Raw genomic sequence first — 13,140 nt, 5'->3', positions numbered from 1 at the left:
GTCTTCTCTTTCTTGGGGGATGAAACAAGGTGCTTTCTTTCCTATAGTCTTTTTATAGATAAAATACTGATTCAAATCCGTTCTGTAATGTTCCATGCCTTCTGACAGTTTTCAATCAAATGAAAGCTGATTAGGCCATGGAGAGTCTATTTGCACACTTGCCTCCTGTCTTGCCTCCCTTGCACAAACAGATCCCAACGGGGCTAGTTATCCTGAACCCCTCTTCACGGAACATGGTTATTATTTTGCAATCTCCCTTCTTTTTGCAAAGTCAGATATATTTATCTTTTTTTCTTCAGGTTGCTGCAACTTGAACTGATTCTAGCTCCTTGAATTTCTTTCTTTTTACTGTAGTGATAGGAAAATCTGTCACTATCTTTATTATACAGTCCAAAGATTTGCACTGAACTAAAAAAAAAGTCATGGGACGATCATCTTTTTCTATTTATTTTTTTTTATGCAAACCAATAAAATTTAGAAACTGCTAGTCTGCACCTTCTGCAACTCAGCTGAACATGTCTGAATTGTTTATACATATTTCACATTTCTGAGGCTTTCTTCCCTGCTATACAAACCAGATCAACTGTATGAACCGGGTCATTCTCCAAAATCTGGAGAGTGTAAGACAGTAGATCGAGACATGTGCCAGCAAACGGTATGTGCATGTACCAACTATTTCCGTGCGGGTTCTGAGAAAGGACACTTTCGTAAGAAACTATTTTTTACTGTTAATCAAACCAGAATGTTTCATTCCTTAAAGGAATGAACACAGCCAGTTCCAAATAGTGAACTCCTGTTACCCTACAACGGCCACTTATATTTCTTAGAAATGTGAAGGACTGAATCAAGAGAAAACAGTACCTGCTGGGGTAGGGGTAGTTTTTTCTCCCCAGTTTTTCCCATCTCTTGTTTTCCCTGTGGTATTGTGACTGCTGAACAGATGTAACCTGTAAGCGTGCTATTACCAATATTGGATTTGGCTTGGACAGTGGTTTCACACAGGGTGTGTTTGCGGCAGGCAGGCACGCTCTTACTGACAGCACCCATCGCTTCGAAGCGCTTGGCGTTCTGACAGACAAGCTTCCGTGGATTTTTCCATAGCGATCTAGGATGTTATCACCCCCAGTTATCTACACTTGTGGCTGCAACAGGAGCGACCGGCCGCTCTGGCCGCAGCCCCTCCAGTTTACAAGGCAGCACCCTGGATTAAACATGTCACCAGCAGTCCTGTCGCCCCACACGCCAGGCGGGAAACCCGGAGGCGCAGGGGCAGCTACCCTGTGCCAGCAGCACCAGCCGGCCCCGAGGAGCACCCGCGGCTGGGACGGGCGCTGCCTGGCAGCCGCAGCGGCCCCTGCGCGCCCACGAGCCCGCAGACGCCTCCGGAGGCCGCGGCCCGGCGGGTGAGGCTCCCGGCGCCTGCCTCTCGGCGGGAACGGCGGCCGCGGGAGCCGCGGGAGGGGCCGGGCCCGAGCGGCAGCCCAGCCCTCCGGCACCGAGCCGGGACCGCCGCCAGGCCGGCCTGCCCGAGGCCGGCTGCCCGCCCCGCCGCCGGCAGCCCCCGCGGGCGCCCGCCAGCCATGTCGCCGCCCGCCGCTCGCGGCGCCACCTGAGGCGGGGGGCGGGGGCCGGCGGCCGCGGGGGCGGGGCGGGGCGGCCCCACCGCGCAGGGGCGGTGCCGGTCACGTGGGGCGGCGGCGGCCCCGCCCCGCCCCGGCTCTGGCGGCGGCAGCGGCGGTGGCGGCGCGCGCAGGCGTTGCACCTGGCGCCCTCTTCGGGGCTCCTCGTCGCCAGGACAACCGGCCTCGCCGCGGCGCCTCTGCCATGGTGAGCCTGCGGCCCGGCCCGGCCCGCCCCGCCGCCCCCCGCCGCCGCCGTCGGGCGTTAGGGGGCTGGCCCGGCGGCCCGGGGCCCGGGGCGGGGAGCGGCGGCGAGGCGAGGCGGGGCGGGCAGGTGGCGCGGCGGGCGGTGCCGCCGCGGGGCGCGAGTGCTGCCCGGGCCGTGAGGGGCGGCCGCGGGGCCGCGCGGCGGGCGGGCCCCTCACCCTGAGGGGAGGGTGGCGGCCGGGGCGGGCGTAACGCCTGCGCTTGGCGGGCGGGGGTATGCGGGGCACGGGCGGGCGGGCGCGCACCGTGCGGTGCGGGTGCGGTGCTGGGCGTGCGGCCCGCGGCGGGGCTGCGTGTGCGGGGGGTGCCCCGCGGTAACGGTGGCGGAGCGAGTGTGCCTGCCTCTGCCCAGGGCAGGTGGGGCTGCGCTGTCCCTCGGCATAGCGCTGGCGGGGAGAGGGTGTGCCCGCCTGTCGGGGTGAGGTGCGAGGGTGCCTCGCCCCCCTGCGTAACGCTGGGGCAGCCGTTGGTTGGAGCCTCCCTGAGTGCAGAGCGGGTCAGGTGTGGCGGGGCGGGGGGGTGTCGTCCCCTGTGTAACGCAGGAGCGATGGTGTGTGTCTGTGGGTGTGGAAAGCGGCTGGGGCGTGACAGAAGCGTGTCTGTCCCCTCGGTAAAGTGGGGAGGAAGCCAACGTGTGTGCCGGGGCGCGGAACGGGGGTGGTGGTGTCATGGGGAGGGGGTGCAGGGGGTGCTGATGCAGGGCGCTGCGCTGTGTGCTTGTGCCTGTGCCCTAAGCCGGGGTGTGGCCCGTGGGCTGTGTCTGTGGCAGCTGTACGGTGGGACGTTATGCCTCTGTGTCAGTGTGCGTGTGTGTCTGCTATGGTTTGGGCTTCGGGTGTGTGTGTGTGTGTGTTTTCGTGTTGTAGTGGAGGTGTGACGTTGTGTACGGGGACACTGCATCGTATGTATGTAGTTGTGTCTGCATGCTGTTGTCTGGTATGGGCTTGGGTCTGTATATATATATAGTGAGTATTGGGTGTGGCATAATACGTGGATATTTTTATAGGCATGTATGCTATGGGTGTGGCAAGAATTATCTGTACTTTTATATGTGCGTAGCAGGTACAGGGTATGGTATTTTGTATCTATAGAGTGGCAGTTGCCTATATGTGTAAGTATGCATAGCTGTAATGGCTTAACATGTATGCACAGATGCCTTTATAACAGATTTGTGATTGTGTGTGTGGTGAGCACGAGGTTTGTTGCATCTGTATGTAGAGATGGTGTGTCATGGAATGTATGTGTGTGGAGGGTGCAGCAAAGAAGGAAGGGTGGTTGAGGTTTGCTTTGTGGGGAGCCTGTGTGGGGATGTGATACAGTACGTGTATGCAGCATGTGGCGGGGGAGAGGTCCATCGTGATGTTTGTGAAAGGAAGATGACAAGGCGTGTAAGGGGGAGTGAGCAGGGACAGGCATGACATGTTTGGAAAGGGTCTTGGTATGATCCCTGTTTTCAGTTACAACTTGTCTGATGCCTTATTGCTTTGCAGTGATGGTTACAGTGATAGACGCAGGAAGAAGGCACAGTTGCTAGCTTATCACACATGGGGTAAAACAATGCACAGTGTTTTAAGGCAGCAAAATCACTTTATGGGTATGTTCATATGTGTGTAATGTGTGTAGGCTTTCTGTAGTGAGTTCTGGGTGGGGGTGAGGGAGCACACAGCCTCACGAAGGACTGAATCCCTGTGGTGTCATAACTTTTCTCTTCTTCCTTTGCGCATGAAGGCTTATTCATGCTCCTCTTTCTTCTCCTGCAGTTTGCCTTCTGCTCCTTCCTGATTCTAGCCTACATGTTTTGAACCTAAGCAAAACAGCCTTGAAAACTAAAATGTGAGGTGGAATAAAAATACGGATAGAATGGATAGAATGTGTGTGGGATTACAGTACACTCCTATGTAGAATCATGTTGGATTTGGTTTGCAAAGGTTTCAGCATGTAGCTGTTGCTATAAGGAGGAGTAAATGTCAGTGAATGAGGCTGTGGATGGTGTTGTATTGGTGAAGTGATGATGATGTGACTTAATGACATGTCCTACTTCACCTTAGTATTCCATCACACATTTACGCCACATCAGAGAAGATACAGTATTTTAAAAGTCAGTTGAATAAAGTGGATTTATCTCATGTTCTAAACTTAGGAAAACTTACAGACTGAAAAACAATAAACAAAATATTTATAAAGCATTTCACAACATAAGTAAATATTTTCCACTTACCAAACTCCAGGTATGGAGTTTTCCTTCATGGTCTTGTTTTGACATTCCTGATTAGATACTTGTAGCAGTCCAAACTCAGCAGACATAGAATCCGCAAAGAAGCGCTGAATTGTTGCTGTAACTGCACAGGTAGAATCTCAGAAATTTTACCTGATAAGCCTTACCGCTGTGCAGATTCTTATACTGGGCAGCTCCTTCATTGCACTTGACAACTGATAAGAAAAGGATGAAATAACGTCATTTTAAAATTATTTTTGTATGTTCAGATATCTTATTCAATGAATGCTTATACTTGAATTGCTCTCTGTTACAGGGGTTAGTCCCGTTTAGGTTGTTATTTCCCTCTTAACTCTTCATAGCTGCATAGTTTAAAATTCAAGAAAGGTAAGGAAGGAATTAATTTTGACCAGTTAACACTAGACCTTTTAGTATAGGGAATGTCAGTGTTCCTACAAATCAGAAGGACCATTAGCTTAATGCTTGCTTATTTTGACAACAGACTGGAATATTTAGTCATCTTAGTTAAAATTAGGGATAACATGGGGCTAGCAGATGTGAAAAGTTTAAAATAGAAGTCAGATTTTCACTGAAGCATGGCAACTATTTTTAGGTTAGTGTAGAAAAGTAGTACGAATCTTGGCACTGTGTCAGTATCGATCTGAATGACAGCAGAAGGCTACACATTAACAGTACTTCAGCTGCTTTGTCAATTAGATATCAGAATAATTGCGCCAATTACACAAGTTGATAACTTATATGAAAGTTCTGGTAGTGTTTCTGCTGAATCAGAAATACACATAAACAGTGTATGCTAAGTAGGACAAAACCAAATGAAATTGTGAAACCAAAGAGTTCTTTCTCACAGTTCAGTAGCCTCGAGCTAGTTTTGACAATAGCTGCAGCATTCACTTGCATTCTTTCTAATAACCTTTTTAGGAAGGTGATCCCTATGCTCCATAGATTGCTTCTTTTTTTTTTTCTTTTTTTTTTTTCTCTCTTTGTTTTAGCACAGTGCAAAAACTGTTAAAATTTCTTATGATACTTGAGTTGTATTTGATTAGAATGTGATAGGGTTGGAGACCAGCTGTCTGGGTGAGCTTTTACAGAATAGCTTTCCCACTTGAGCTTTTAAGATGGTGTGGGATATTTTAATTGTTTCTAAAGCTTGTGAGGAGGAAGATTGTAAACATAGAGTAACTTCAAAATGGTGAAAGCCAGATTTGCATTCTTAAAAATGCTGGAAGTCTTTATCCATTGTTACAACAGAAGAAGGTACACATAAGGCATTAAAAGAACATAATGATGGACTTAAAATTCACTTCAAACTGGTGTCTCCTCTGTCAATTCCATGTTTATTTTTCAGGATCCAGAAATTACTTGTATGTCTCTATCAAAGTTTAAACTAGTTCTTGAGATTGAAGATTTTTTTCCTAGTAGTTTGTGAAGATCAAGCTTCTCTCTCAGATCAATTTTTCAAAATATGTGCTGTGCTGTAAATGAAAATTGTGTATACAGTGTGATTCTACAAGACTGCATGAAACCAAATGGATTATTTTTGTGATGAAACAAATTATACTTAAAATGTGATGGAGGCTGCCCTAGTTTCTATTTCAATATGTCTCTGTAGAGTCTTAAAGTTATGTGGGGGATCAAAGGAGAGTACCTTTCTCAGGTGTTTTGAGCTTAGGCTTTTGCAAATTGCATTTGAGTGTCTGATGCTTAAGGAGGGGTTTGTTATTTACCTGGTCAGGAAAAAGAAAGCACAAAATCTGTAAGGTAAGTAATTTTTGCTGACTCCAATGACCTCCCTCCTGTGTCCTGTCCTGCCCCTCTGCCAAAAAAACCCAACAACAAACCCTCCAAAAAACCCCAGAAAAAAAACAACAAGCAAAACTATGGTATGAATTTAAGTGTTTAAATGGCCTAAATAGTTTCTGTTGGGTACAGAGAGGTAATGGAAATGCAACAATACTTGCGCTGTTTAAAATACAAGGGCACCTCAGTTGATACAATCAGCTACAGCCAAGCTCTTCGGTGATTCCCTCTGGGTTGTCTTTGCCTTGGAGGAAACACTGCACTTGTGCTAGAGGACTAGAACTGGAAATGCGCCCTTTTCTGGGCTTGCGCATTTATGACTACATGGAACCACAAGCTGCTGCTGTGTAGCCCACAAAGTACTTAAAATTTGGTATCAGGCTGCTACCCTTAAAATATTGGCCATACTTCATGGTATATTCTCTTTTTCTATCCCAGTGTTTTCCTGTGTTCTCCTTCAGGCAGTAGGAAATAGTAAACTCTGTTTTCATTGGATTTGTTTGCTGTTCAACTGGTTAACCAGTATGTTCTATAAATTTAAATCGATAAGGAGACAAGACATCATCAGATCTCCATAAATGTGAAACTTTACCAGTATGTCAGGTTTGTCTGTTTTCAGAGGTTGAAACTGAGGTCAGAGCTTCGCAGAGGAAGGGCATTTCCATATCATGACTTGATACTATGTAGTAGTTATCTAAATATTAAGGGGCAGAATGTCTGAGTGTGCTTGCAGTTCTGAAAATGGTCTATGATGTACTTCTAAAGTATCAAGGTTATTTTATCTCTGCAGAAACTAAGGAACCATAGATTTTGGCAAATACTAACAATTAAGTGAGTGTCCAGTTTCTCTTCTAAATCTCAACCTCTTTTCTTGGATCAGCTTGAAAAAGGTGTTTTGGAATGCTACTATGATGCTGTTTCCTTTGAAGTCAGTTATAATTGCTGCTTGTAAGCATGAAGAGGTACCTAATTTTGTCTCTTATAATTGGAAGCTTTTATTAATTACACACTACATATATGGTGTGTGCAGCCACAATACAGGTTTTGTGGCATCTCTTTTTCTGGTTCATGCTCTAGGGAGATTGCCTTGCAGAGAAGGTTTGCTTTTCATAAGAAAGATTTCACACTCTCATTATTAGGAAAAACATCAGTTCTGACATAGTGTTTATGATGCAGATCAAGCACTGTTTTGAAATGGCTTTGTAGAAGCTATAGAGTCGTTTTTGTAATGAAATATACCTTTTAAATCTCAAATATATTTTTGAAGAGCAGTTATGTTGGGGAGAAAATTATTAGTACTCAAAATTCTTGTTTCACTGATGATTAGAAGAAGGGATTCTGCTTCATCCACGCAGTCAGGACTTAAGCTGTAATTTCATTTACAGTTTGAGCTAAGTACAGTAAGAAAAATAATTGCCTTTCTGGATGTGGGATTGCATGGCTGGAGGGAAGACTGTGTCAGTCCAAATTAGAATGGTGCAAACTCCTGGGGAAATGGACCTGCAGGAGAATCTGTGTGTGCACATGCTGGGAGGATTTCAGGTCTCCCTTGTCGTGCCATCAGTGTGTTACTTTGTGTGCTAATATTGGAGACTGGGAATAAAACTTAGCCGTGTGTATGGCAGTAAAACCAACTATATGCATAAGTGGTGATTCAGAGGAGGAGTTTTGAAAGGAATACTCTTAAGGGCTCTGATGAACCTGTGACTTGGGTGGCTTAGACTGAATGGCTATCCGTAACCAAATACTGCTGCATTAAAACAAATGGCTACCAGCTCTTCTCAAACTGATTTTTCAGAAACGTATCATGCTCTGAGTCTGAGAATGTGTATTATATAGCATGATTGTAGAAGACTGCGTGAAACCAAATGGAATATTTTTGTGATGAAACAAATTGTGATTTGAGCACGCAGTCCCTGTGAATGTTGTGATGGAAGCTGCCTTAGAATTTATTCCAGTATTTCTGCTTAGAGTCTCAAAGGTACCTTCCTTTGACCATTCAAGTAACTTTCTCAGGTGTTTTGAATGTTGGCTTTTACAAATTGCATTGAGTTTCTGCTTGATGCTTAAGGAGGGATTTATTACTTACCTGGTCAAGGAAAAAAAAAAAGCACAGAAGCTGTACGATGTGTAATCTACCCTTGTGATGGGCTACAGTCAACAACTGCTTCATCCATCTGATTTTAATTTTCTGCCACAGGTCTGTTATTCTTGAAGCCATGAAGTAGGTGATACGGGTTTCCCCATGTTCCACTTTAAAGTGATTTGTAGATTCGACTGTTACTTGAATGCTTTATTTTGTTTTTTAGGAATAATGTTTAAATGCTCCATCATGTATTGGTTTTATTTGGAAGTGAGTAATCTTAAAAGGGGAACAGTGGATGACTATCTGACAAAGGAAATATTCAGTAATTAATTTGTTTAAAAAGAAAACAAACTGAAGAAAAGATTTACCAATCAGTATATAACTAACAAATGATGAGGATAAAATTTGGTCTTTTTTGCACCTGTCTCTTTATGTATATTTACAGAATAAGCAGAGGTACAATTGACAGCTTTTTTTCCAAATTTCTTAGTGTTTAACCAGTAGTTGTTGTTTTGTGGGTTTTTTTCTGAGATGAAACAATCTCTAGTCTTGAAATATTAGGTAAGGAGTAATTTAATTTTCCATGTGGTTCAGGCTTGTTTTGCCATTTCTGGTAGTGGTAAGAACAAGATGCTTTTAAAGACAAAGTGTGAGCTAGGTGGATCATAGCCTGAATGGAGGATTAATCTTCCATATAGCTCTTCTCACAGAGTAACATAGGGGAAGTAGAACTTGCAAACCTTTTTTTTTTTTTTTTTTTTTTTTTTTTTGCAAGTAATAGTGTAATGGCTGTTTCTTTTGATTTGGTGTTGGATTGAACCTAACGTTTTCTGTCATGCAGGCTACAAAACATCAGTTACATCATGGCAGGTATTGATAAAACACTATCTTTCAACTGAATTTTAGGCCTGCCAGTAATTAGGTCAATCACTAATTCTGCAAACAATTAGATTTCCCCTTCCTATTTTTGAACAAGTTAAAGTAGGATCTATAACACTATGTCAGTCTGAAATATTGACATGGTACAGAAAGTCTTAAACGTCAAGTTTGTTCAGTGCCTCTTTGGTCTGTATCAGAATTTACAGTGTATTAAAAGTTGAAATAAATCTGTGTCACAGCACGTTAAATAGCATTGCTGGTAAGACAGCAATATGTGAAAGTATGCTTAATATGTGGGGCTAGTTTGGAGGATTGCTGTCTCTTTGGTGACTTTGTAGGAGGTGAGGTTAAGTTTTGCATTAAAGGATGGGCAGCTCAGCTAACAGGTCAGGCTAACCTGTTAGACTTTAATGCCTTGGCTGCTTGCAGTAATTAAGCCATACTTTTGAAAAGACTTGATTGGTGATTTCCAAGTTTGTTGTTGTTGGTAGGTGACTGTCTTTCTGAAAAACGCACAGGAAAGGGTGATGTCAGCTATTTGGTCAACTGAGAATGAGCTAGTGTGCTCGAGACAGCGGCTCCATGCTAAGAGGCAGTTGAGTTGGAACAGCCAAAGGCCTTGAGACAGAATTGTGCAGCTATGGCCATCAGCTCTGAAGTTCACAAATGACCTTGACCTGTCACCCAGTGAGAACAGGGCCTTGCAGAACCAGACTGATGCCCTCCAGTAAAATGTGAATGATGTGATGTGAATACCAGCGCTGGCAAAACAAGAATGGTAGCTCTTCTGGAAGAAAACAGAGCAGTGAAGTGGGCAGTGTGGCCAGCTGCTTCGGCCTGGCAGGTTTTATAGTATTGGACAGCACTTGCTCTGGGAAAGCTTTAAAAGCAATATGGCCCTTATAGGCAGCCCTAGCTCAGTGGAAGGCATTAAGGAAAGACAGAGAGGTGTTCACAGGTGCATTTGATCTTGCTCTCTGAAAGTAAGCCTTAACAGTTTAAGATGACCAATGCATTAAAACCAAAAGTAATTGTTATGAGGTATTAGTTGCTTTTGATCAGTCAGTTTGTCACAGTGCTGGAAGAGAAAAGAATCTGACAAAACACCAGTGCAAAAGGGTTGCTAGGTATCCGGCAGTGAGGAGGAAGCTATAAGCCTACTGAATGCAGCGCCCTGAATTTTGGTAGAAGAGTGTCCAAGGGAAAAAGAGGTTAGTGACCACAACAGACCAGGATGGCTGGGGTCTTGAAGTGCACGAAGTCAAAGACTGGACCATGGTGAACAGCCAGAGTATAGGAATGAGAGCCTGGAGAGCAGATAGTGTCTGTGTATTGAAATAGAAGACTTCACCAGTCTCTGCTGTAGACAAGCTCGGCTTGAGATGGGATTGCCTTTCAAGGTTTGCTTCAGTGTGTTTTAACTTTATTGATTACACAGAAAGCTTTACCATGGGTTCTAATTTAACACCGTCAGCTGTTGTCTTCAGTATCACTTATTTCAGTCCTCTTGGCAATGCATATCCCTTAGCCTAACACTCTTATTGCTGCCTAGATACAGTTAGTTACATTTCGCTACTTGCATGGGTTAAATGATTCCGTCTGTCTGCCTGTCTAATGCATTAATTGTGTATTTCCGGAGAAAGCAGCAGCTAGCAGCAATTCTCTGACCATTAGAGAGCAGTCTATAGTGTAATGTGAGATAATCTGAAATTTATAGTAAAGGAAGATGGTTTACCCTTCTTCCTCCTGCATTTTTCTGCTCTATTTAAATAGAGAGCTTTTTAGGATGCCATTCATTACTTTAGTGTGCTTGTGAACTGCTCTGGGTAGCAAAGCTGATCTGCTGGCTTTGCTGCCACAATAGCAAGAGGCAATTTCAGTAGTATAGTGAAGGGGAAATAGCACAGGCAACAATCAGGTGCCTCCAATGAGGAGAGATGTACAGCAAGCTGATGGGTTTTTGTGTTTGGTAACGAAAATCTGAACATCAAGGGAACTGAATAAAACTTTATTTTGTCAGGATTTTCATTTTAAACATTATGTTCTTATGATGCCTATCACTGCCTAAATAATACTAAATAAATACTGTTCTTGCCAGTGAAAACCTGAAAGACTTGATGTGTTTTACATATGGCAATATTTACAATTTAACTAGTATGCTTACTCTGTCAGCTATCATAGGAGGAGGGAAATGTATGGATTTGATTCTGAACTGCTGTCTCCTTTGGCAACAGCAACTCAATGTTGGGTTTTATTCCTGGCTTGATAAATAATTCAGCTTTGTTTTCAGTATATATCTGTCTTTGCTTTTTGCGGATGTTCTTTGGGGTCTCTTAGACTTCATCTTTGCTCTTTCCCAGATCTACATTTACCCGTAATTACTTGCTTTAGCGCATTACAAAGCAAGGCTATTTTTGGGTTTGGTTTTTAGTAACTTCTGATTTGAAAAGTTGACAAGTTGAAAGTCCTTATCTACTTTTATTTCAGTGGCAATTAGATGCATAAATATCTCTGTGGAACTGAGCCGTAGTGTCTGAGCTGCTAACAAAACTGTTTCATCTGTAAAGAAAATAGTCCTCTTCAATTGAGGACTGAATGACACCTAAAATTGCATCACTAAAAAAAAATATTAAGGACTATCACCAAAACAGTACTATAACCTTATTTTGATCTTGAAATACTAGTTGAAGGGAATTGCTTATTGTTTTAGACAAGCTTAATGAACCAGGATTAATAGTCCTTTTTTTCTTTGTAGAGAAAACACAAACTTTCTGAGCATCTTGGAGTTCTTTGCCAGTCTAGGTACAAACCCACAAATGCACAACTCCATCAGAAAAGACTTCTTCAACTCAGTAATTTTGGTGAAAACAGGAGAGCTTCATCACTAACTATTAGACCAAAAGAGAATAATATGTGGTGCTTTTAATGGTGGCAGGCTAACTGTGATGTACAGTTATGTTCTAGGACTAATGGCAATTAATATGTTTAAGGAGGCAAATCAGGGAGAGTATTCTTTTTGAATTTGACAGATTTACACAATGGATACTTCATTTATATAATAAAAGAGATAAAAAAATCAAGTGTAGTTGCTGAAGACATTTAATGTAAGCAAGTATTTGGTCATTTTTTAAGGAAATACTTCCTTTTTAGCTCATTATAACGAGTCTTTCAAAAATACAGTGAAGATACCACCAAGAGGGGTCAGTTGAAGCATGTAAGGAATGGCTCAAGATTCAAGTAATAAGCAATTACAGTTTTCTCTCATGGGTTTTGTGTTGCTGCTTCTCATAGTTCCTTTAAGAATCTAGTCTTCTGTTTACAGGAAATTTAGAGTTGGTTTTAGAGTAACATTTATTACAGATGTTCAATCTCACCTGTCCTTTTTCCTTGTGCACAGATTTGTCTGTTGTATTGTGGGATTTTATACACTTAAAAACGCTTTTCTAGATTTTGAGATACTTTGTCATTAACAGTTAAACTTGCTACCAAATGCAAAAGCAAAGAGAGAAGAAATACTCTGTCTACATCCATGGTATTCTTCATTATTATTCTGTATTATTGTGTATGGGTATTTTGAGGGCTTATCATTGTCAGCGCTACCTGTAACTGAAGAAAAATAAATTATGTTTGACAAGATTACTAAAATATTTTTTTATGGTGATCGAATGCTTCCTTGATTGTTTCTGGTGGGGTTTTTTTTGTGTATGTTTTGGTTTTTTTATAAATGGAAACAGAAAACTAGAAGTTATATGATAAAAATCAAGTAAAAACCAAAAAGGATGGCACTGTTTACTTTGGAGAGGTGATGCATAAATGTACTCAGGATATTTATTTCATTAATGGATGTTTTATTTTTTCAGGAAGTGTTCAAAGAATAAATATATTACTCTGTTTGCACCTTCTGTCTTTTCTCTCCGCTTGCACACACTCAAAATCACATTACAAATGTTCATCTAGAAGGTGACTACTCCGGTTATCCCATGCCTATTCTTCCTTTGGGGGAAAACTAGTACTGATGAGCTTTTGAAGAATTCCCTCTCCTGAGATTGCAAATGCAGTATGACTCTAGAGGCTAATACACTTTTTGTAGAGTAAAAGAGTAGTTTAAAAAGACTCTTCCATTTTTCTAAATATTCATATTCTGTAAGAACAATACTTCGTGATATAACTATAGCTATGCACACAAGAACACATAAAACTTACTGTTTGAGGGAAAACAGCTTCAAATCTGTGGCCTCATGTGTGGCTTGTGTAGC

The 13,140-nt window shown here is 42.9% G+C and overlaps 1 protein-coding gene across 1 annotated transcript in view; it reads left to right on the top strand.

Moving 5' to 3' along the window:
- Positions 1-1,685: 1,685 nt before the first annotated feature.
- FBXL2 (F-box and leucine rich repeat protein 2) overlaps positions 1,686-13,140 on the top strand; it is a 55,843-nt gene continuing 44,388 nt past the window's right edge. Inside the window, exon 1 of the mRNA XM_037387187.1 lies at positions 1,686-1,827. Coding sequence (XP_037243084.1) covers positions 1,825-1,827 — 3 coding nt within the window. The 5' untranslated portion in view covers positions 1,686-1,824. The remainder of the gene's footprint in view (positions 1,828-13,140) is intronic.

This window comes from Falco rusticolus, chromosome 4 (genome assembly GCF_015220075.1).
Source record: "Falco rusticolus isolate bFalRus1 chromosome 4, bFalRus1.pri, whole genome shotgun sequence".
NCBI lineage: Eukaryota > Metazoa > Chordata > Aves > Falconiformes > Falconidae > Falco > Falco rusticolus.
The sequence above is the reverse complement of the archived record's forward strand: the minus strand, read 5'-3'. Positions and strand labels throughout refer to the sequence as shown.